The sequence below is a fragment of the Narcine bancroftii genome, chromosome 5 (assembly GCF_036971445.1).
Source record: "Narcine bancroftii isolate sNarBan1 chromosome 5, sNarBan1.hap1, whole genome shotgun sequence".
NCBI lineage: Eukaryota > Metazoa > Chordata > Chondrichthyes > Torpediniformes > Narcinidae > Narcine > Narcine bancroftii.
The window spans coordinates 114040024-114063304 of NC_091473.1; the positions used below are offsets into that span (position 1 = coordinate 114040024).

Here is a 23281-nt window from a genome sequence, read left to right on the forward strand (position 1 = left end):
GCCTTTCCACAGCTGAGGACTGGTTCATGTTCCCCCTCCTGAAGTCCACAATTACTTCCTTAGTTTTGTTCGAATTGAGTGCAACATTGTTGTTGTGACACCACTCAACTAGCTGATTTATCTCACTCCTGTACGTCTCCTCATTGCCGTCTGTGATTCTGTCGATGACAATGGAGTCATCAGCAAATTTGTAGATGTTATTTGAATTGTCCCTGGCCCCACAGTTATGGATTTAGAACAAATTGAGCAGTGGGCTAAGCACACGTCCTTGAGGTGCACCTGTGTGGATTGACAATGAGAAGTAGATGTTATTTCAGATTTGTACTGACTGTGGTCTTCTGATGAGGAAGTCAAGGATCCAGTTACCGAGGAGGGTGCGGGTCTTTGAACTTGACCAAGAGTATGTGAGTACATTGGAGCTGCATATTCTTGTGCTTTGGATTGCATCTATACTTTCTAATAATAAAATGACATTTGGGGAGAGAACCAAATGATGACTAAGGCAATCAAGGAGATGCAGGTCAGAATGGGATGGCATGGTTAGTGTAGCAGTTAGCACAATGCTATTACAGTGCCAGCAACCCAGGTTTGAATCTGGCACTGTCCGTAAGGAGTTTGCATGTTCTCCTGGGGTCTGCATGAGTTTACTCTGGGTGCTCCTGTTTCTTCCCACCCTTCAAGACATACAGAGGTTTGTAGGTTAATTAGGTATTTGTGTGGCACAGGCTTGTGGGACAGAGGGCCTGTTACTGTGCTGTACATCTAATTTTAAAATGTTTTTTTAAAGTGGGCTTTTCCCCAGCAAATGCAAAAATAAAATAAAGTTTTCCCTGCTTACATTTTGTGCTGACCATAGATGGTTGCTGTAGTGTACTCAGTTCTCGAACATGGTCAATGGCACAGTGGTGCTGCAGAGCAGATGGTGCTCACAGCTCTAGCAACCCAGATGACCTCTGGGTGTCTGTCTTTACGGAGATTACCCATTCTCCCTGCGACCCCTAGAGTTTCCTCCAGGTCTTCTGATTTCCTCCCACATCCCAAAGAAGCTTTGATTGTTAATTTAGGGTTAGGGTGGTTTTCAAAGCAGGATAAAACAATAGAAATCGACTAATAAACCTAACCCTAAAAGATTTAGGGTTACACTAAAGTACAGTTCTCCTATGGTAATTGGACACATGGGAGGAAACAGGTCACAGGGGAATTGGACTGATGGGATTGCTTACAGAGCCAGGATAAACTACCATAAATTTGATGGGCTGAATGCCATAGGAAAATACAAAGATGACGAGGGAACTGTTAAAATGAAGAGCTGGCAAAAACATTAAAATAGATTACGAATAACAGAGATTATCAGAAACATCTAAACTTGAAATGATTTCATTCACTTTTGCAGATTCCCTAAACATTCCAAGAGTTATTCTCTGACAGCTATACAAATATTATTCAAGTACCAATCAAATATCATCAGCTTGAACTCGTCAGACTTTTTCCCCCACATTGAAACATGCTTTAGCATTCTGGTTGATTCATTAGCTGTACTTATCTTCTTGTATTAACTATTCATATTAGACCAGAATCTTTTTCCATATTACCCCATTATTTTCACAGAAATTGCTGTAATCATCTTTATGGATTTATGGTAAACTTTACTTAACTGTGAATGAGTCGTCCATTTGAGATAGCAAGCACAATTGTTTCTAAATCCTTGTCAAATGGAAGAAGGTTTTCTTGCTAATGGAAGGAAAATTTAATATAGGGGAACACTGAAAATTATATGTGGGAACTGAAAATTTAAGCATAAAGCTGCAAACTGAGTGAAGGCAATGATACAAATTCACCTATTTTCCTGTTCATCGTTGAATAATTCTCAGCTTGACACTACAACAACATAATGAAGCTGCAGATCATCACCTGTAGCTGGTGTTATATCATTGGGCTTAAGGGGTCGGTGACATATTTTGGATTAACAGAGCGTGAAAAATAGCTCACTTTCATAACCTAGTAAGTGCAGCATTTGTAACAGCCAAAAAAAAACTTCTTTTGCAGTTCTTCTCAGATATGTAACACTTAATATATGGAGGCTAATGGATTTCCTTTAAGCGAATTACAAGGCACTAATCTAATCAGATTTTAGACGACGTAATAAATCACAACTGCAAAACTCATGAGGTTTATGCATTTTTAAATGAACCCTGTGTTAGATTTCTCATACTGCCCTAAATTTCATTTATGTATATTTATCACTGAGACAAATATATGACAGATTTTTTTTTACATAAGATAAGGAGGCTGATCTCGGTTTGAATCCAACAATCACTGGATATTCATCATTAAATCTCAATTTTTAACAGTCCAACTTAAACATACCTAAGAGTCTTAGTCTTGTTCAAAGTGAGCCAGAACACAGACCCAAGTCCCAGAATGAGTGTTAGGACTGTTAACTGGACAAAAGGGGTGACGGAGACATAAGAGACTGCAGATACTGGAACTAGGAGCAAAAAAGCAAACAGGTATAGGAACTATGAAAAGAAAGATAAATCTCAACATTTCAGATCGAGTCCCTGCATCAGGATGCTCAACCCATTGAGCTCTTCTAGCAGTTTGTTCAAAAGTGGTGATGCCATTTAATGAAGAAAACATTACCAAGTACAGAGAGGACTACTTGTTTGCATATTTTTGTCTCAAGGAATGATAAGGAATATGGATGCACCTTTATTATAAATAAATTTGCCCATTTTCTGGCTGTCGTGCACATTTGGTTTTCAAAGCAGGATAAAACAATAGAAATCAACTTGGAGTAAATTATAATGGTTGGGAATCTGAAATAAAAAGAAAATATGTATATACTGAGCATATCATGCAGGATCAAGTGAAAGTGAAATAATTTAAAGCTTTCAGGTCAATCAGAATGGCGTGGGACAAGAAAATGTGAGCTGAAGTAGACACTCAGCTTCTCGGGCATGTTCTGTTTTTCAATATGATCTCCTTTCCACAATATTTCAAAAATGTATCGATCTCCTCTGTAGATACCTTCAGCAACCTAGCCTCTGCAACCCTCCAGTCATCCACCACTTTCTTTAAGAAGATATGCACCTTTGTTTAAAATGCTTGATGAGCATTTTGTTTGATGAGTTGTCTTTGAGAGATATTCTTCTCATGAGTGTTTTCACAAGTTCCCCCCCCCCCACCCTGTACATCTCCCTGTTCAAGCTTCACCCATTGGGGGAAATATCTCAACATCAACCCTGCCATGCTCCTTTAGATCTTGTGTTTAAATAAGTTGACCTTCTATTCTGCTAAACTTCAATAAATTGAATTAAATAGTTTATTGTCACATACACCAAGATACCAGAAACCCCTGCAAATTTCTACAGAGGTGTGGTGGAAAGTGTGTAACTGGCTGCATCACAGTCTGGTATGGGGACATCAATACCCCTGAGCATAAAGCCCTCCAAAAGGCAGTGGACACAGCCCTGGTTATCACAGGCAAAACCCTCACCTTGTACGACATTCTGGAGAGCATGGCATCTAGTCAGTGCATCTGAAATGTGTGGCAAACAGAAACCTGATTTGTTCCTTATTTCTGAATGGGATCAATAATTATGCAGGTGAATGGGCAGGCATGGGTGATTGCAGTCAGATGAGGGCTTGAAAAATCTGTAATTGTTTAGAGGATTGCTTAGCACTGCAGCTTAATTTTTAATAGTATTATAAGAGCATTGTTTCTTTAGGGTTAGGGTTATTGCTGAAAATGCTGCAGTGCTTCTGCCGCAATTAATCTGTATTTAATTACAGTGTTACAAACTAATAAAATCTTATTAGTACTAACAAAGGAATAGCAATGGAAAATTCACCAGACAATAGTAAATTCAAAATAATAGTTTTTTATTAAACTATCAATAACATATTTCTTACTTATCTCGAAACTTAACTCTTAAACCCCACTATGCGGAAATGTAGAGATGTGTGTGTGGTAAAACTTAAAAATTACAGTTTAACCTCGAGTCTAAAAGTCAGTTTTAAAGTCCAGTTTCAACCATCTTGTTGAACTTGAGGATCTTTTTAAATCGCAGTTCAGAAGTAATTATGAAGTATTTTTAAACATTATGTCTGCAGATCTCTTTAAACTCACGAGTCTTTTGATGAGTTGTCTTTGAGAGATATTCTTCTCATGAGTGTTTTCACAAGTTTCCCCTATCTTGTTAGGGTTGCGGAACTTCTTCCCGATTATTTATTTCTCAAACAGGAATGACCATCTTCTGGACATAAATGAGGCGGTCTCTCTTCTTAAAAGAGCAGTCAGAAGTGGTCTTACTTATTTAAAAGTCACTTACGTTGGGTATCTTCTATAATAAGAATAAAACAATACAGAACAGTATCTCTTTCTCTCTTCAGCGACTACTGTTTTAGCACTGTGTCTTTCACAGGAGGGTCAATTTCTCCTTCTGGTTCAAAAATGTCTCTGCCTTCTTCATTTATGTTTCTCTGAAATCATGTGACCTATTGTTTCAGTTTTGTTTCTGCAGATCCTTTTGCCTTGCTTCAAAACCATTTCATATCCATAAAAATCTTTGACCTCATCTCTGTTCCAAGAGGCTTAAGTTGTTTACGATTCTGGAAAGTCTAGCACATGTCACTCAAATGGAACTTGAGTTATGATGCCAGTATAATGCTGATTGTACACAAAAATGCTTTTAAGAACCAGTTTCAATGAAGAAACTATGTCAGTTTTATGGCTTTGTTTTTCCAGACGCATCAACTCTGAAAATGAACTCTCTTTCTATGCTCAATGGTGTATCTGGAAATATGCTATGACCTGTGTGTGACTCTGTATCCAGCCCACAATTCCCTCACTAGAAATATATTTACCTCTATAACTTACTTTACTAAGAAATATATATTTTATAACTAAAGATTTTAACTTTAAAGATTAACACAAATCCGATACAACAGATAATTCAATTTTTACCTTCAAACAGCCTCAATTTGCTTGCAAATTCAGAAAAACCCCTGTTATCTGGAATTTAAATGACTGGTAACCTCAAGCAATTGGCATAAAAAAGTAAGGAAAATAAATTTTAAAAAATGTGAATAAATAAGAATTAATAAAAATTTTAAAAGTTAAAAATTGTAAAAGTAAATGTTCTCTGAAATAACACATAAATCTTTGGTGAAGGTGGGAGCAAATATTTAGCCAGCAGAGAGCCATAGCAGCTGTTTGAATACAGTTGTGTTTAAATAAAATGGCATTGCCCAGGCTGGTTGATGCCCCTTGCTGTTGGGATGACTCTCTTAAAATGTCTCCTTATCCCTGCTTAGTAAGAGTCTTTACCTTTATTAGTATTTATTAAGTTTATTAGTAAGACTCTATCTGTCAACTTGGGTGAAGGGAAGTTAATTATCTATAAACGTTATTGTTTGTCCTTCGAGCAGCTGTGAGGAGGGGGAGGAACCTGCAGATGCAATAATGGTTAAATATTTTCAAAGAATGTGTCTGAAAATAAAGTTAAGTGCTTTAAGATTTTTATATTCATGCAAGCGAAGTTTGTTCAGTGTAAGTACAGTATCATATTTTTTTCTTTTAAACTGTTTATTCAATGTGATGTATTAGTTAGGCAATGTAAGAGTGAGTCATAAGCAAATGGAAAACTTGCTTATCCGGCATCTACAAATCCCTGTAGGTGCTCGATTCCAGGGGTTTTCCTGTACTTCTTATGGCTGGATCAGAAAAGAACAAAGAAAACATTTGAAAATATTTTTGTAACATGGTTACAAATAAATCATTATGTCAGGAAAGGCTGGACGACTATAAGAAATCTCACAGGTGCAGAGACTTACTATTGGCTATTTCTTGAAAAGCAGTATTTTAGTCATTCAGCAATGTGCATTGGAGCATGTCATTGTGCTGCCCTAAAAATATTGAAACTGCTTTCTCAAATATCCACTGTGACTATCTCAGAGGAGTTGGACAATAATCTTTAAATATTAGTAAATATTATGGAGGAAAAAAGGGATCTATTTTTGGTTGAAAATACATAAAATTAACCTTCAATAAAATGATCGAGGAGGATGGGAATATCGTACATGGAAAATAGTGGAATAATAATAATTGTAGGATTGTGAATTTAGACTTGAAAACAGAGGATGAAATAATGGATAAGAGCTAGTTGTTTGCCTTCTCACCTTAACCTGAGAAAGAAACACATCTAGAAATAATAGTAAGACCAAGAAGATGTAAATTTATTACCCTGTCATGAAATAACCTTAAATGTATTGGCAAAGGATAAAACTAAATCAATAAAAATCCAAATAGAAAATAATTGATAGGGAAAAGAAAATGGCCCAAATATGCAACACATCATCTGAACAGGGAAGTAATTTTAAAATGGAGATGGGAAGACATAAAGAGCTTTATTCAGAGATATACCAGATATTCTGTTTGCAAGAGTAATGTGAAGTTTAACAATGCAAATTAGAATGTTCAGTTAGCAGGTTTTCAAAAGGAGAACTGATAACTTGTATTCAATGTTTTGTACAGTGCTGTAGTTTGCAGCTCCACAATTAATATTGAAGAAACAGTTCAAAGAAAGCTGTGTTCTGCAGAACGGAAGATTTAAATGTATAAACCGTGTCTCTGCGAATGTGGACCTGAAATTGAAGAATCAGAGTGGTCAAGAAGGAGTCATGGAAGCTGTTTAAATATACTCACATGTGGCCTCTACAGGGAACATTATCTATTGATTTATCTTTGCAATCAATGCAACCATAACCTGCTAAATCCACCACCGGCTGCACTTTGGGTGATGCATGGAAGTTCACTAGTAAAATCCAGCAGTAGTTAACTTCATTAACACGAACTGTGGTTGTAGATCAAGAATGCAGTGGCAGGCTCTCTTCCAGTAGATGACAAGGCTCTTTCCCCTTTCTGCAGAACCTCTACAAGCATTCTACTCTACTAAGGCATTAAAAAATTCTATCAATGAGTTTTTGAGTTGGTACTTATTTCTTCTGATCATGTCAGACCTTGGATCTAACTAATAGAGGTCTGTGTTTATATTTCTGTTCCTATCAAAGATAAGAAATTGACTCATCTAATCTCTCAGCTTTTCAGAGGGCAACATTTCCAAGACTATTTTACTATTTTTTTAAAGTTGTAAAGTGAACAAGTGAGACACAAAAGAGACTGAAGATGGTGGAATATGGGGCAAAAAAAAACAACTGCCGGAGGAACTCAGAGGGTCAAGAAGCCTCCATGGAGGCAAAGGGATGATTGACAAGACAGGTTGTGAACCTACATCAGGACTGAAAGTATATAGGGAAGATAGCTAGTAAAAATGGATGAGTGGGAGGGGTGAAGTAGGGGCTGGTGGGTGATAGGTGGAACCAAATTTTGGGGGGGGGGGGGGGAGAATGATGGGCAGATGCCCTCTAATGTGGGAGGGTAGGCCCAGGGAAAAATTAAAAGTTGTGAGTATTTAGGTGATCGACAGATAACATGGAGAAAGCGAACAAAGAAAGAGAGAAACAGACTTTGGGTGAATCAGTAGGAGTGGGAAAAGATCTCAGGGAATGTGAGTCATCTGAAGTTGGCAAATTCAATGTTCATCACATTGAATTTCAAGTGAAGTATGATGTGTTGTTCTTCTAGTTTATGTTTTGCCTCACCAAGGCAGTGGAGAAGATCAAAGACAGACAGGTCGCTGGAGGAATGGGAAGAGAAGTGATATTCATTCTATCTAGTATGAAGGGTTCTGGCCTGAAATGTTGACAATTCATTTTCTCCCATTGCTGCTGCTCAACACACTGAGTTCCTCCAGCAGATTGTGCATTTTTCTTATCTAGTAATGGGAACTGCTCCACCTAAGACTACAAAAAAAGTGCAAGGGGTTTTGAATGTGGTCCAGGTCATCACAGGCATTCTCCTCAATTAACACCTGCTGCCTTGAAAAAAGCAGCTAACATATTAAAAGACTCATCTCATGTGCGTCATCTCCAACAGATTCAAGGACGGCTTCTTTCCCTACTGTTATCAGACTCTTAAATGAACCTCAAAATAGTAAAGTTATGCTGCACCATTTGATCTTTCTCTGTAGCTCTGCACTTCTGTTCTGCATCTTATTGTACTTTGCATGAGATATCTAGTTGGATTGCTTGTAAAACAAACTCTATCATTGCATCTTGATACATGTGACAATAAAACTTGAACTTGAATAGATCTTAGCCAGTTTTATGGAATTTGTATAATACTGCCTCCTTTTGTGCACAACACTGTTTGTTGCAATTTAAACTGGTCCATAGAGTGCTTATGTCTAAAGTTAAATAGTCTCTTCTTTGTTTAGATCCTCTACGTGACAAATATAAAATTTGTGATGCTTCTTTGGTTCAAATGTTCTGGATTTGCCCTAGTCTAGAAAAATTTTGGAAAGATATCTTTCAAACATTATTGGTGATTCTCAAGTTCAAATTAGAATGTGGCCCTTTAATTGCCATATTCAGATAATTCAAGATAATCATCTTTCACTGACTCCAACTCAAAACTGAATTTCAACTTTTACTTCGTTGATAGCCATTCATGCAATTTTGATTAAATGGAAAGTCAATATTCCACCTACACACACACAATGGTTAAATGATATTATATCTTGTTTAAGTTTAGAAAAAAATTATATATGCTTTTAAAGATTCAAACATTAACTTTCAAAAGACATAGGGTTCATTTATGGAGTATTTTATCATAACCTAAAGAATTAGGATTGTTCTGAAGCTTTGGTGCTGTGCTGTCCATCTCCAAGTTGTCACTTTATTCCTGTGTCAGCTTTTAACCTTGCTTAGTGGTAGGGGTTCTGAATGAAAAGGCTTTTTTTGTGTTTTTCTTCTTCTTTTGAATTTTGCAATAAATATTTATCTGTACTGTTCAATTGTGCATAACGTAAACATCAATAAAAAATATTTTAAAAAGAAAAGAAAGAAAATTATAGTGCCATTGATTTTAATAGTCTATTTGCTTTGAGCTTTCTTTTCCACGCTAATGTACATTTTTAACAGAAAAGTGAAACAGTTCATTGTCAGAGGGAATCTCCAGAATCTGTTACTGGAATAACGATCAGTCTCATCACCCAGATTCAAAGTTGCAATTTACAAGATTGTACCATAAAATCATTAATAATGCAGTTACAAATTGTCAAATGTATGTGAAATGATTATACAGCTTTAATAAATAGCAGTTACCTTTGATAAAACGACAAACAGAAAATATTTAGTTCCCACATGAAATTATCAAATTAATTATTCTGCACACTGGTGAAGTTACAAGCCTTACCTTGGCACAAATTATATTCTAAAGAAAGTATATAATAGAAACAATGTCAGAGACTATTCCAGACATATCAACCTATCATTTCCAGATCAATCAATATACAGATCATGCAAACTGTGAAATTATTATATTAATTTTGCAATTTTCTGTGTCAATTTTCCTTTTATAACTATTGACAGTCTATTATACATTAAACTTTGCAACACAGTCAGGCTATCAAACCACAGGGCTGTCCTTCACAAGTGTGTTGTGTTACATTCAATACCACATAATGATTACAAACGGCCTTACTAAGGAATATGGATTTTTTTGAAAAGAATGCAGATGTCCCATTAAAACTTGGCTCGTACATTTTTGTCTGATCAATTGCTGAAATTGCAACAATAACATAGTTACATCAATCCTGAGGTCATTCTGGGGCCAGTTTGCTGGATTATGTTTTCTTAAACATTTTCTGTTGGTTGATATGAACATTATGGTACATAATTCTACATCAGTAAAAATGCATTTTTTTTAAATACTGAATGAACATACATGAATTTGTATGCTTGTCTCTGATCTACAAAACTAGAATGGTTCAACCAATCAAACCTTGTTTCCCAATTGTCATATAGAAAATTAAGGAGAGAATATGCATTTTAAAAGGGGCAGAGATTTTCATTTTGTGCCATGATCCAATCATCTCATGTTCTAAATCCTTTCACACTAAGGCAACATATTTAGAATGCCATGCCATTTTTGACTAGAAGATATGAGCTTGGAACTTCTGTTGAAAAGGGAGTTATCAAAACCTGTTGGGGCCTTCCCTCAAAAACAGCCTTCATCTGGAGATGATATCCAGACATAATCTTCACCACAGGAAATTGGCAACCTTTGCTCCCAGGAAATGATCTGAGAACAGGTTAAGCAGTATGAAGAGTGAAGTGATATTATCCTTAACATAAGAATGGAGCTAGCAAGAAAGATGAAAGGAGGGTCAATGGATTTGGTATATTTGGATTTCCAATTGGCATTCAATATACTGCTACATAAAAGCACAAGATAACACTGGACAACAATTTTTTTCAAGTTTGCTTCCTGAAGAAAAATTGGGGATTATTATAGACAACTTCAAGCTCAACACAACGATAATATCAACTTTTCTGTATTATGTAGGAAGTAGGAGAAACATTAAATGAACTTTTATTGAATTTAGCATTAAGCGCATAGTTGCAACAAATGTAATAAAATGTATCACAGCTGTGGCACCATTGACGAGACATTTCTGCTGAATTGAATTGTGCCCATATACGTGGAGTACCAAAGTCTTAAAACTAAATCTTTTTCTCATCATATATTTGACAATAACAACTTAAAGCTTTCTGAATTTGTCGATTAACCTTGGCAAATCTTTCTATATTCTGGTCCATGCTTACCTGAGTCGCCGTTCTGGAGTCCAAGGGCTGGACGTGGCCATCTTGATTCCTGTGCACAAGCATGAATCATTGGTTGGCGCAAGCACGAGGCTCTAGTGGGTTCGCATATCAGAGTTCAGTTGGTGCATGTGCAAAAGTTAAGCGCCCAGACAACATTGAACTCCAATATGCGAACCCTCCACGCATGCACTTACTGAAGACTTGTGCATTCACACAGGAATCGAAATGGCTGCGCCCAGCTCTGAAACCATGAAATGCCGACTAACAAGGTAAGTATGCACATTCTGGCTCTTATGTTGTATTTTGTGAAATACAACATAAACTGTGTAAATTTTAATATATATATAATATTTTTTTTTTAAAATTCGGTTGCATGTGTGGATGAGTTGCATAGGTAGTAAGTCAGGGACTACCTGTATTATGAAATGTTAAAAATAACCGGAGTCCAAAGGGTTAAAATATGACAGGAAATCACAAAATAGATTATATCTAAAAAAAGGTACGTAATTGGAACATTTTAAGGTGATTTTTGTAATTAGCAGCCCAAAACCCATAAAACACGCCCAAAAGTATCCAGGAGGCAAAATCTTCATTGTCCGGTATAATGGATTGTGAATTGAGAATAACGTATTCTTTTGGAAAAATTTTTAAAAATTGAATTGTAGGTTATTGTCACGTGCTCCGAAATACACTGACGAGCTATGTTTTGTGTTCTATCTAGACATCATAAAACATAGAACACAAGAGCACAGTATAGGCCCTTCAGCCCTCGATGTTGTGCTAACCCATATATTCTGTTAAAAAAATACTACACCTTCCGTATCCCATAAAGTTCTTTCATCCATGTGCCTGTCTAAGAGTGTCTTAAATGCTTTCAGTGTTTCAGCCTACATCACCACCCTTGGCAAGGTATTCCAGGCACCCACAACTCTTTGTCTAAAAAAACTTAACCCCTGATGTCTCCCCTAAACTTCTCTCCCTTCACTTTGTACATATGTCCTACAGTGTTTGCTATTCCTGCATTGAGAAAAAGGTGCCGGTTGTCCACCCCATCCATGCCTCTCATAATCTTGCAGACCTCTATTAAGTCTTCTCTCATCCTTCTACGCACTAAAGAGAAAAGTCCCAGTTCTGCTAACCTTGCTTCAAAAGATTTATTTTCCAATCTAGGCTACATCCTGGTAAATCTCCTCTGCACCCTCTCCATAGCTTCCACATCCTTACTATAATGAGGTGACTAGAACTGAACACAATAGTCCAAGTGTGGTCTCACCAGAGATTTGTAGAGTTGCAACATGACCTCTCAACTCTTGAACTCAATCCCCCTATTAATGAAGCCAAGCATCCCATAGGCCTTCTTAACTATCCTGTCAACTTGTGCGGCAATCTTGAGAGATGTATGGATTTGGAACTCAAAGTCCCTCTGTTCATCCACACTCTTAATAACTAATCATGAACCCTGTACTCAGCCTTTTAGTTTGTCCTTCCAAAGTGCATCACTTCATATTTATCTAGATTAAACTCCATCTGCCACTTTTCTGCCCAACTCTGTATTTCGTCTATATCTTTTTGTGTCCTTCGACAACCTTCAGTTCATACCCAACTCCTCCAAACTTTGTGTCATCTACAAACTTATAGACCCATCCTTTCATCTCTTCATCCAGGTCATTTATAAAAATCATGAAGCGCAGATGTCCCAGAACAGATTTTTGTGGTTCTCCACTCATCACTGACCTCCAGGAAGAATACATTTCTTCCAATACTACTCTCTGGTCTCTGTATGCAAGCCATTTTTTTTATCCAGCCAAGTTTCCATGGATCCCATGCCTCAAGACTTTCTGAGCGAGTCTCTCATGGAGGACCTTGTCAAATGCCTTGCTAAAATCCATGTAGACCACATCTACTGCCTTAGCCTCATTAATTTCTTTTGTTACCTTCTCAACAAAACTCATTTAGGCTTGTGAGACATGACCTTCCCTTCACAAACCCATGTGTCGACCCCAGAATGAATGTTGGGGGTGGGGGGCATTAGTGTGTTTTGGATAATTGTTTTTTTTTAAATTGAATTGTAGGTTATTGTCATGTGCACCAAATTACACTGAAAAGCTATGTTCTGTGTTCTATCTAGATAACAAAACATAGAACACTACAGCACAGTACAGGCCCTTCAGCCCTCGATGTGAAAAGTGCAAAGCTTATAAACTCACTCATTGGGAGGGGGGTGCTGTTACTATCAACCGGCCCTCTCCGATGTAGGTGCTGAGAGCGATGCCTTTATGGAGTCAAGTGTCATTAGCTGCTCATGACGCTGTCTGGGGCAGGTGAAGAGTTGCTAGTGTGCTTCAAGTTAGATGCTAGTGACGCCAGAGGGGGTGGGTCTGCCGAGCAATAGCCGTGACTGTATAGGGGTGGGCAGCACCTCTCTTGGGGGGCAATTCCTGTGGATGCCTCTCCTTGGTGCCCAGCCTGCTGACTATCCTTGAGTAGACTGTACTTCTCCAAATACTCAGATCTTGTCCTTAAGAATCCTCTCCAATAGTTTGGACACCACCGACGTAAGACTTACCAGTCTATAATTCCCAGGGTTCTCCCTATTACAAGTCAACCCATACTTAAGTAAATAGTAAGTGCAAGTCATAAAACTGAAATAAAAGTACAAAGTATGATGGTAAAGTAAGTGAGAAAGTGCAGGATATAAAGGGAAGAGCAGTTGAACAGTGCAAGGGCATAATCTTTTACCAATGAGAGGTCCATTTCAGATTCTGATAAATTGAAGGGTAAAAAAATGTTCTTGAGACTGAAGGTTTGAACTTTGAAGCTCATGCATCTTCTGCCTGACAGAAATGGGTGGGTGGATGGGAGTGTGGGAAAAGTGAGTGTGGCTGGGATGGGATGGGACCATTGATATTTTGGCAGTATTCTTGAGGCAATTGGAGTTATCGATGGAGTTGAAAGAGGAGAGATTGGTTTGAATGATGGCATGAGCTATGTTCAAAAATCTTAAGAGTTGGAAAGCAAAAGATAAATTCAAGTCTGCTGATGTCTATAAGGAGTTCGTACATTCTTCTTGCATCCACATAAGTTTTCTCTGGGTGCCTCCAGTATCCTCCCATGTTCTGAAAATACATAGTTTAGTATGTCACATTGATATATTTGGAGGCGCAGGCTTGTGGGCGTGAGGACCTGTGGGCAATTGATTGTGGTTTTATCAGGTCATATTGAGATATATATCAGATCACAGAGTGATAGAGCACAGAAATGGGCCCTTTGGCCCATGGCGCCCATTGCAACCTTTTGGTTCAAAACTAATCCCAATTTGTGTTTGTTTAAAGGCCTCAAACATAATTATATCAGTATAAAAAAAAATTGTCTTTCTATTCATATTAAGATGGCTTTGGGTGGTAACTTGCGCTCGATCCCATACACTAAGCATATCACAGCTGTGCATAGACAGGACATTACTGAGGACTCATCTACAGATGCCTTTTGGGTGGAGCTGAGGAACGGGAAGGGCATGAACATGATAATATGGCTGTATTACAGACCACCCAATAGTCCAAGAGATTTATAGCAGCAAATCTGCAGGGATATAGCAGACCAGTATAAGAAACATAAAGGTGTGATAGTAGGAGATTTTAACTTTCTGCACATAGACTAGGATTCTCATACAGTAAAAGAACTGGATGGGTTGGAGTTTGTCAAATATGCTCAGGAAAGTTTTCTATATCAATATGTAGAGGTACCAACAAGATTCAATATTTGATCTTCTTTTAGGTAACCAGGCAGGTCAGGTGGCAGAAGTATGTGTAGATGAGCATTTTAGGTCCAGTGACTATAACAACATTAGTTTTAAGTTAATTATGGAGAAGGATAGGTCTAGTCCTCGAATTGAGTTTCTAAATTGGAGAAAAGCCAATTTTGAGGAAACGAGGAAGGATCTCGGAAGAGTTGATGGGAATAAGTTATTTTCTAGCAGGTGGAAGGCTTTCAAGGATGAAATTTTGCGAGTTCAGAGATTGTATGCTCCTACCAGGAATAAGGGCAAAGTTAGCAGACATAGGGAACCTTGGTTTACAAGGAATAATGGAAGAGTTGGTTAAAAAAAAGAGTGGTATAGACAACGAGGAGGAAATTACCTACTTGCAGAGTATAGAAAATATAAGAGAATGCTAAAGAAGGAAATTAGGAAAGCAAAAAGAAGACATGTGAAGGAAAATACAAAGGGTTTCTACAAATACATTAAAAGTAAAAGGATAGTAAGGCACAAAATTGAACCCCTAGAAAATCAGAGCGGTCAACTATGTGTGGAGCCTCGTGAAACAGGGGAGATCTTAAACAATTTTTTTGGTTCAGTATTTATGCAGGAAACTGGCATAGTGAATAAGGATGGAAAGAAACAAATAGAATGGTCATGGACCATACGGAAATTAAAAAGGAGGTGATTGCTGCCTTGCAATGAATAAAGGTAGACAAATCCCCTGGACCAGATATAATATTACCTGCACCTTGAGGGGGACAAGTGCTGAAATTGCAGGACCCCTGGCGGATATATTCAAAATGTCCTTAGTCACGGGGGAGGTGCCAAAGGATTGGAGGGTGGCTCATGTTGTCCTGCTGTTTTAGAAGGGCTCCAAGAGTAAACCAGACAATTATAGGCCAGTGAGCCTGACGTCAGTAGAATGTAAATTATTTGAAGGATTTCTGAGAGATAGGATATATAGTTATTTGGACTGTCATCAGTTGATTAAGGACAGTCAGCATGGATCTGTGCGCGCTAGGTTGTGTTTAACAAATCTTGTAGAGTTTTTTGAAGAAGTTACCAAGAAGGTTAATAAGGGTAAGGCTGTGGATGTGGTTTACATGGACTTTAGTAAGGCCTTTGACAAGGTTCCATATGACAGGTTAGTTCAGAAGGTAAGGACATTAAGTATACATAGAGAGGTTGCAAACTGGATTCAAAATTAGCTTGGTGAAAGAAATCAGAGAGTGGTGGTGGGTGGTTGCTTATCAGACTGGAGGTCCGTGCCAAGTGGAGTGCCTCAGGGATCAGCGTTGGGACCATTATTGTTTGTTATCTATATTCTTCTTTCTTTCTTTGGCTTGGCTTCGCGGACGAAGATTTATGGAGGGGGTAAAAGTCCACGTCAGCTGCAGGCTCGTTTTTGGCTGACAAGTCCGATGCGGGACAGGCTACACGGTTGCAGTGGTTGCAGGGGAAAATTGGTTGGTTGGGGTTGGGTGTTGGGTTTTTTCTCCTTTGCCTTTTGTCAGTGAGGTGGGCTCTGCGGTCTTCTTCAAAGGAGGTTGCTGCCCGCCGAACTGTGAGGCGCCAAGATGCATGGTTTGAGGCGATAATCAGCCCACTGGTGGTGGTCAATGTGGCAGGCACCAAGAGATTTCTTTAGTCAGTCCTTGTACCTTTTCTTTGGTGCACCTCTGTCACAGTGGCCAGTGGAGAGCTCGCCATATAACACGATCTTGGGAAGGCGATGGTCCTCCATTCTGGAGACGTGACCCACCCAGCGCAGCTGGATCTTCAGCAGTGTGGACTCGATGCTGTCAACCTCTGCCATCTCGAGTACTTCGACGTTAGGGATGAAAGCGCTCCAATGAATGTTGAGGATGGAGCGGAGACAACGCTGGTGGAAGCGTTCTAGGAGCCGTAAGTGATGCCGGTAGAGGACCCATGATTCGGAGCCGAACAGGAGTGTGGGTATGACAACGGCTCTTTGTGAGGTTTTTCAGTTGGTTGTTTTTCCAGACTCTTTTGTGTAGTCTTCCAAAGGCGCTATTTGCCTTGGCGAGTCTGTTGTCTATCTCGTTGTCGATCCTTGCATCTGATGAAATGGTGCAGCCGAGATAGGTAAACTGGTTGACCGTTTTGAGTTTTGTGTGCCCGATGGAGATGTGGGGGGGCTGGTAGTCATGGTGGGGAGCTGGCTGATGGAGGACCTCAGTTTTCTTCAGGCTGACTTCCAGGCCAAACATTTTGGCAGTTTCCGCAAAACAGGACGTCAAGCGCTGAAGAGCTGGCTCTGAATGGGCAACTAAAGCGGCATCGTCTGCAAAGAGTAGTTCACAGACAAGTTTCTCTTGTGTCTTGGTGTGAGCTTGCAGGCGCCTCAGATTGAAGAGACTGCCATCCATGCGGTACCGGATGTAAACAGCGTCTTCATTGTTGAGGTCTTTCATGGCTTGGTTCAGCATCATGCTGAAGAAGATTGAAAAGAGGGTTGGTGCGAGAACGCAGCCTTGCTTCACGCCATTGTTAATGGAGAAGGGTTCTGAGAGCTCATTGCTGTATCTGACCCGACCTTGTTGGTTTTCGTGCAGTTGGATAACCATGTTGAGGAACTTTGGGGGGCATCCGATGCGCTCTAGTATTTGCCAAAGCCCTTTCCTGCTCACGGTGTCGAAGGCTTTGGTGAGGTCAACAAAGGTGATGTAGAGTCCTTTGTTTTGTTCTTTGCACTTTTCTTGGAGCTGTCTGAGGGCAAAGACCATGTCAGTAGTTCCTCTGTTTGCGCAAAAGCCGCACTGTGATTCTGGGAGAATATTCTCGGCGACACTAGGTATTATACTATTTAGGAGAATCCTAGCAAAGATTTTGCCTGCAATGGAGAGCAGCGTGATTCCCCTGTAGTTTGAGCAGTCTGATTTCTCGCCTTTGTTTTTGTACAGGGTGATGATGATGGCATCACGAAAGTCCTGAGGCAGCTTTCCTTGGTCCCAGCAGAGCTTGAAAAACTCATGCAGTTTGGCATGCAGAGTTTTGCCACCAGCCTTCCAGACCTCTGGGGGGATTCCATCCATACCTGCTGCTTTGCCACTTTTCGGTTGTTCGATTGCCTTATATGTCTCATCCTGGGTGAGGACCTCATCCAGCTCTAGCCTTAGGTCCTAGGTAATAACATGGTGAATTGGATCAGCAAGTTTGTTGATGAGACAAAGATAGGAGTCGTCGTGGACTGTGAGGAAGATTTTAAAAGCTTGCAGAGGGATCTGGACCAGCTGGGAAATTGGGACAGTAAATGGCTGCTGGAATTTAATGCCAATAAATGTGAGGTGTTGCACTTTGGAAGAGCAAATCAGGGTAGAACATACACAGTAAATGGTAGGCCATTGAGGAGTGCGAAGGAGCAAAGTGATCTGGGAATACAGGAACATTGTTCCCTGAAGGTGGTGTCGCATGTGGACAGGGTTGTAAAGAAAGCTTTTGGCATCTTAGCCTTTATAAATCAAAGTATTGAGAATAGAAGTTGGAATTTTATGTTGAAGTTATTCAAGTCATTGGTGAGACTACACTTAGAATATTATGTGCAGTTCTGGTCACCCAGCAGCAGGAAAGATTTCAATAAAATTGAAAGAGTGCAGAGAAGATTTACTAAGCTGTTGCTGGGTCTTCAGGAATTGAGTTACAGGGAAAGATAAAACAGGTTGGAATGAAGAAGGATGAGGGGAGACTTGATAGAGGTTTATAAGATTATGAAGGATATACACAGAGTAAATGTGAGTAGGATGTTTCCAATAGATTGGGGGAGATAAATTCGAGAGGTCATAGCTTTAGGCTGAAAGGGGAGAGGTACAAGGGGAACATTAGGGGAAAGTTTCTCACTTAGAGAGTGGTAGGAGTGTGGAATGAGCTGCCATCTGATGTCGTGAATGCAGATTCAATCTTGAGTTTTAAAAATAAATTGGATAAATACATGGATAGGAGTGGTCTGGAGGGTTATGGAATGAGGTCAGTGGGATTAGCTAGTTTTATGGGTCGGAACAGACCAGAAAGGTCAAATGGCCTGCTTTTCTGTGCTGTAATGTTCTATGGTTCTATATATAATGGCCAGATGTTGAAAATCGCTTCGAAGATATCAAATTTTGACAGCAAAATATCATATAAAGGTGTATATACAATTTCTATCCCTTATTTTTGAGATAAAACTAGGTACAGATGAGTTAATAAAATTGCTATATGCTATTTTTCTGTGTTGAAAAATATCTTAAATACGAGGGGAAAACAAAGTACTCTTTTGTTGTTTTGTAGATCGTGAGCAAAAACTTGACTGATAACTCATTTCAGAAAATCAACATATTTTAAGAACAATTGCTGACAGCAGGTCCTATCACAAATACGACCAGCCTGTTTATATGCATTTTTATTGTCACATTTACTCCCTGTGTCATATTATTGTCAAATTAATGTCATATGAGGGCGAAGCCTAGAAATAATTTAAAAAGCAATTGGTTCTTTGCTGGTTTGACAAAAATTCATTTTATGAATGTGTTTCCATGAAACTGGAAGACTGATGTTACCAGATCTGAAAGCTGTTGGGAAAAGTTGTTTTTAGGTTAAGTAATCTATTTTTACCATTTTGTACTTTAAAAGCCATTTTTTTCTGAAAACTTTTTCGCCTGATTTCTTTATATTGGTGGTAATGTACTACATAATTGACCAATGGACTGTAGACACAGTTATTATAAACAAATACAGTAAAAATCCTGGTATCCGGAATTCAAGTAACCAGCAGCCTCGAGCAACCGGCAAAAAAAAATTGAGAAAATTTTAAAAATTGAAATAGGTAAGAATAAAATAATTGGTCAAACACACAAGTTTTTAAAGTTGTAAAAGTAAATGTTCTTTGAAGTAATAAATAAACATTTGGTGAAGATGGGAATAAATATTCAACCAATGGAGTGCCTTGGTCATGCTTTGCTCATAGCAGCTGTTTGAATAAAGTAGAAACATAGAAAATAGATACAGGAGTATCTATTTGGCCCTTCAAGCCTACATTGCCATTCATTTTAATCATGGCTGATCGTCTTCTCAGTGCCCAGTACCTGCTTTCTCCCCATACCCCCTGATCTCATTAGCCACAAGGGCCAAATCTAACTCCCTCTTAAATATAGATATAGAAACAGAAAATAGGTGCAGGATGAAAAGTTGATTGATGCCACTCACCATTGGGCTGACTCCCTTAAAGCGCCTGCTTAGTAAGAGCCGCCCCAGTCAGAGGTTTTATCAGTAAACTTGAGGGGGGGGGGGTATTGATTATCTATAATGTTATTGTTTGTCTTTCAGCTGACTCCATAGAGTGGGAGGAACCTGCAGATGGTGAAATGTTTTCAAAGAATGTAACTGTAAATAAAGTAAAATGGATTAAGGTTTATATGCAGTTTGTTCAGTGTAAGTACAGTATAGCATTTTTGTCTTTTAAACTGCTTATTCTTTTTTTGAATTTTATTTGATTTTCCAAACAAATTCAGTTATCAACATGATCAGTGCCAATGTTAACAGTATCAGCATTGACTACAATTTACAATTATTAATTCTATACAAAGTTTTCTGCAGAGTTCAAGCTCTTTCTGTCCCCCTCCCTTCCCCCACCTTAGCATTTAACAGTTTCACACGATATTGAAGACATTCATAACAAAGGTATGAAACATAAATCAAGGGTTTATGGTTTGTCATGGCAAAGTGGCCAGTAGACAGGTTGTTTTCTTCTCTTGACTTTACCTGTTTGGGATGGGATGGAAACCCCCCTCACCAATTGAGGAATAGATGGGGAAGGGAGGCTCCTCTGGAATTTAAGTATGGTTGCCAATATTTTTTTGAAGTGTCATACTTTTTTCTTAAGTTGTAAGTAATTTTCTCCAAGGGAACACAGCTTTGCATTTCTGTGTTCTAGCGCGCAATGCTCAGGCAGGAGTCAGATTTCCGGGTAACTACTATGCAATGAATTGGAGTTGAAATTTGGACAGATTCATTGTAAGTCTTATGTCCATTAAGTTTCCCAACAGGAACAACTCTGGATTTTGTAGGAATTCTTTATCTATAATGTTTTCTAGGACTTGGACTAGTTCCACCCAAAAGGGTCTCACTTTGGTGCATGTCCAAGTTGCATGCACAAAGGTTCCTGTCTCAATGCCAAACCTGAAGCATTGGTCTGATAATTCTGGTTTAGATTTGTCAATTTTTGCAGAATCAGATACAGCTGGTGTAGAAAGTTGTATTGTACCAGCCTGTAATGTGCATTAATTATTGCAGTTATGTTGTTTGTTAATCTGTTTATTCTTAATGCAGGTGTATTGGTCAGGCATGGGGTAGGAGTAATCTCAAGCAACCGGAAAATACTGGCATCCACCAATCTTCATAGGAGCAGAATACCAGGGTTTTATTGCATTTGTCAAAAACATTCCACAGTTTTATTTGCTCCTCGAAGCAGTTAGTACAACATTTTATTTCACACTAAATTAGTTGAAAAGATAGATTTTTAGCATGTTTTTAAGCTTGCTAAAAGTTCAGATGATAAAGGAATAAATGAATAAATAACACTTCATACAGTTTTTATGTGAATAGATGGGAAGGGGATTGATAATCTGGAGGGAGAAAAAAAAAGAGTTGTCTATGTTGCAGACCCATAGAAATTTGAAAATTATTTAAAACTCAATGATCTGGAATCTCAATGAATCTGTGCTGGTCAGTAAGGTCAGAGTGATCGTGCACAAGGATAAAATGTGCCTGCTAAATTTTGAAGCTCTGGTCACAACCTCAGCAGAGCCAGACCAATTTAGTGGTGTACAATAAACAGAAGGATATTAAATTATTTTGTTGTCTCTAATATTTTTAATGTTAATTTAGCCAAAAATCAGATTCTGTTACATTAACTGCAATAATAGTGGGGGAAGGGGGTTGCAAAGTCACAAGTGTTGATACTGCTGCCTCAGAGATCCAGAAACCTGTTTGATCCTGTCCTCTGATGCTGTCCATGTGAAAGTTGAACATTCCCTCATAAACAGTGTAAATTCTCCCAGGTGTTCTGGCTTCATCCAACATGCTAAAGATGTGCCGATTAAGCCAGTTAACGAGTTCTTAAAATTAGCCCTACTGTCGGTGGGAGAAACACAGAGGAAATGATTGGCACGTGAATGAGAATTTGATACCAGAAAATCAGTAAGGTAATGAGATTGAAGGGATTGATCTAAGAGGTGGCAAAGACTCAGTGGACTGAATGGCCTCTTCCATGCCACATAAGAAATACAGGTACTTCCCATCTTGCGACCTCTGCGACTTATGTCCTTCCACACGTAGGTCTGAATTTTAAAAAAATATATCTAAGAAAAAATATAAAATTTATGCGGCATGCACGAGAGTTAAGCGCCCAGCCGATATTGAATTCGCACCCTTCACTCTCGTGTATGCGCCAACTAAACTCCAATACATGAACCCACCATGCATGCACCAACTGAAGACTCGCTCATGCGAACAGGAATCAAGATGGCCACCCCCAGCCAATGAAACTCGGGACATTGACTAACAAAGTAAGTAGGCACATCTTGGCTCTTATATGCCCTGTATCCTTGTTATAGTTTGTCAAATACAACTTTTGATTAAAATGTTTGCTTTAAAACTTCGGTACTCCACGGGCGCAGGTAAATTTCTGACTTACGTCCTTCAGTCCCAATTCTGGCCATAAGTCGGGGCGTACCTGTAGTGTTAGCTTCAGTCTTTCCCTTAATAGGGCAAGACCCAAAAACACCAGTTTCCATCATTTCAAACTACTGCACTCTTGTATGCACAAGTTATTAGTGACCTTTCACACAGCTTTTGTAAAAATTGTAGACTTGGCTATCATGGTTATCATTTTGTTTCCTCATATTCCTCTGAGATTTACACAAACTTATCTCAAAAATCTGATAGCCATATCCTGGCATTTCCTTTCAACTGCTATCTTAGTCAAGATTCAACAATCCTCTTCCAAAATAGCCTGAGGCATTAATTCACCCTGTCGCTCTTCAATATTCCATAGCCATCATTTGATTCTTTTATCTAAGGTTGAAATTGTAATGCCCAATGTAATTATATTGGGATACATCAGGACTATTTGCAAGAGATGGCGAATTGCAGATAAATTTACAGGACAAGTAGAATTAGATCTGTTTCCAATGTAAGAAGGTTTTCTTTTAGACATACCACACGGTAACAGGCCCTTTCAGCCCACAAGCCTGTGCCACTCAATTACACCCAAGGTATCTATAACCCCAGTAGGTTTTGAATTGTGGGAGGAAACTGGAGCATCCAGAAGAAACCCATGCAGACCGAGGGAGATCGTACAAACACCTTACTGACAGCACTGGATTCGAACAACAGATGCTGGTGCTGTAACAGCATTACACTAACCACTACGCTAACCAAGCCTCATGTAAAGAAAATATAGAGCAAACATTTTGATTGTTTTTCAGAATGAGTTGAAGGGGATGTGGAGTGACATTGTTGTATAGTTATTAATGCCATCTCACAATTGTAGAAATCATGTTCTATCTTGAGTTTCAAAGTTCTTTGAATGGAGCTTGCATCTCCCTGTGACTATTACCCTCCCCCCACCACAATGCGCTCAGGATTCCTCAACACGTGCAGGTTGGTAGGAAAATTGGCGACTGTAAAAAGCCACAATAGTGCAGGTAGCTAGAAGTAGAACCAGGTAAGGGAGGGTAAAGATGAAAAAGGCAATATGGGATTTGAGTAGGTAATTTGCGCAATTGCTGTTACAGCACC

The 23281-nt window shown here is 38.9% G+C and overlaps 1 protein-coding gene across 8 annotated transcripts in view; it reads right to left on the reverse strand.

The window, feature by feature from the left end:
• The window catches only part of LOC138763888 (ERI1 exoribonuclease 3-like), a 453927-nt gene that overhangs the window by 48336 nt on the left and 382310 nt on the right, over positions 1-23281 (reverse strand). For 6 of the 8 annotated variants that reach the window (XM_069938827.1, XM_069938820.1, XM_069938833.1 and 3 more), the window contains one exon: positions 21662-21819. The exons of the other annotated variants lie outside the window; for them this stretch is intronic. In XM_069938827.1, the coding sequence (XP_069794928.1) occupies positions 21677-21819 (143 nt within the window). In that variant the 3' untranslated portion in view covers positions 21662-21676. Of the gene's footprint in view, positions 1-21661; positions 21820-23281 lie in introns of those variants that run through there. 8 annotated transcript variants of the gene reach the window in all.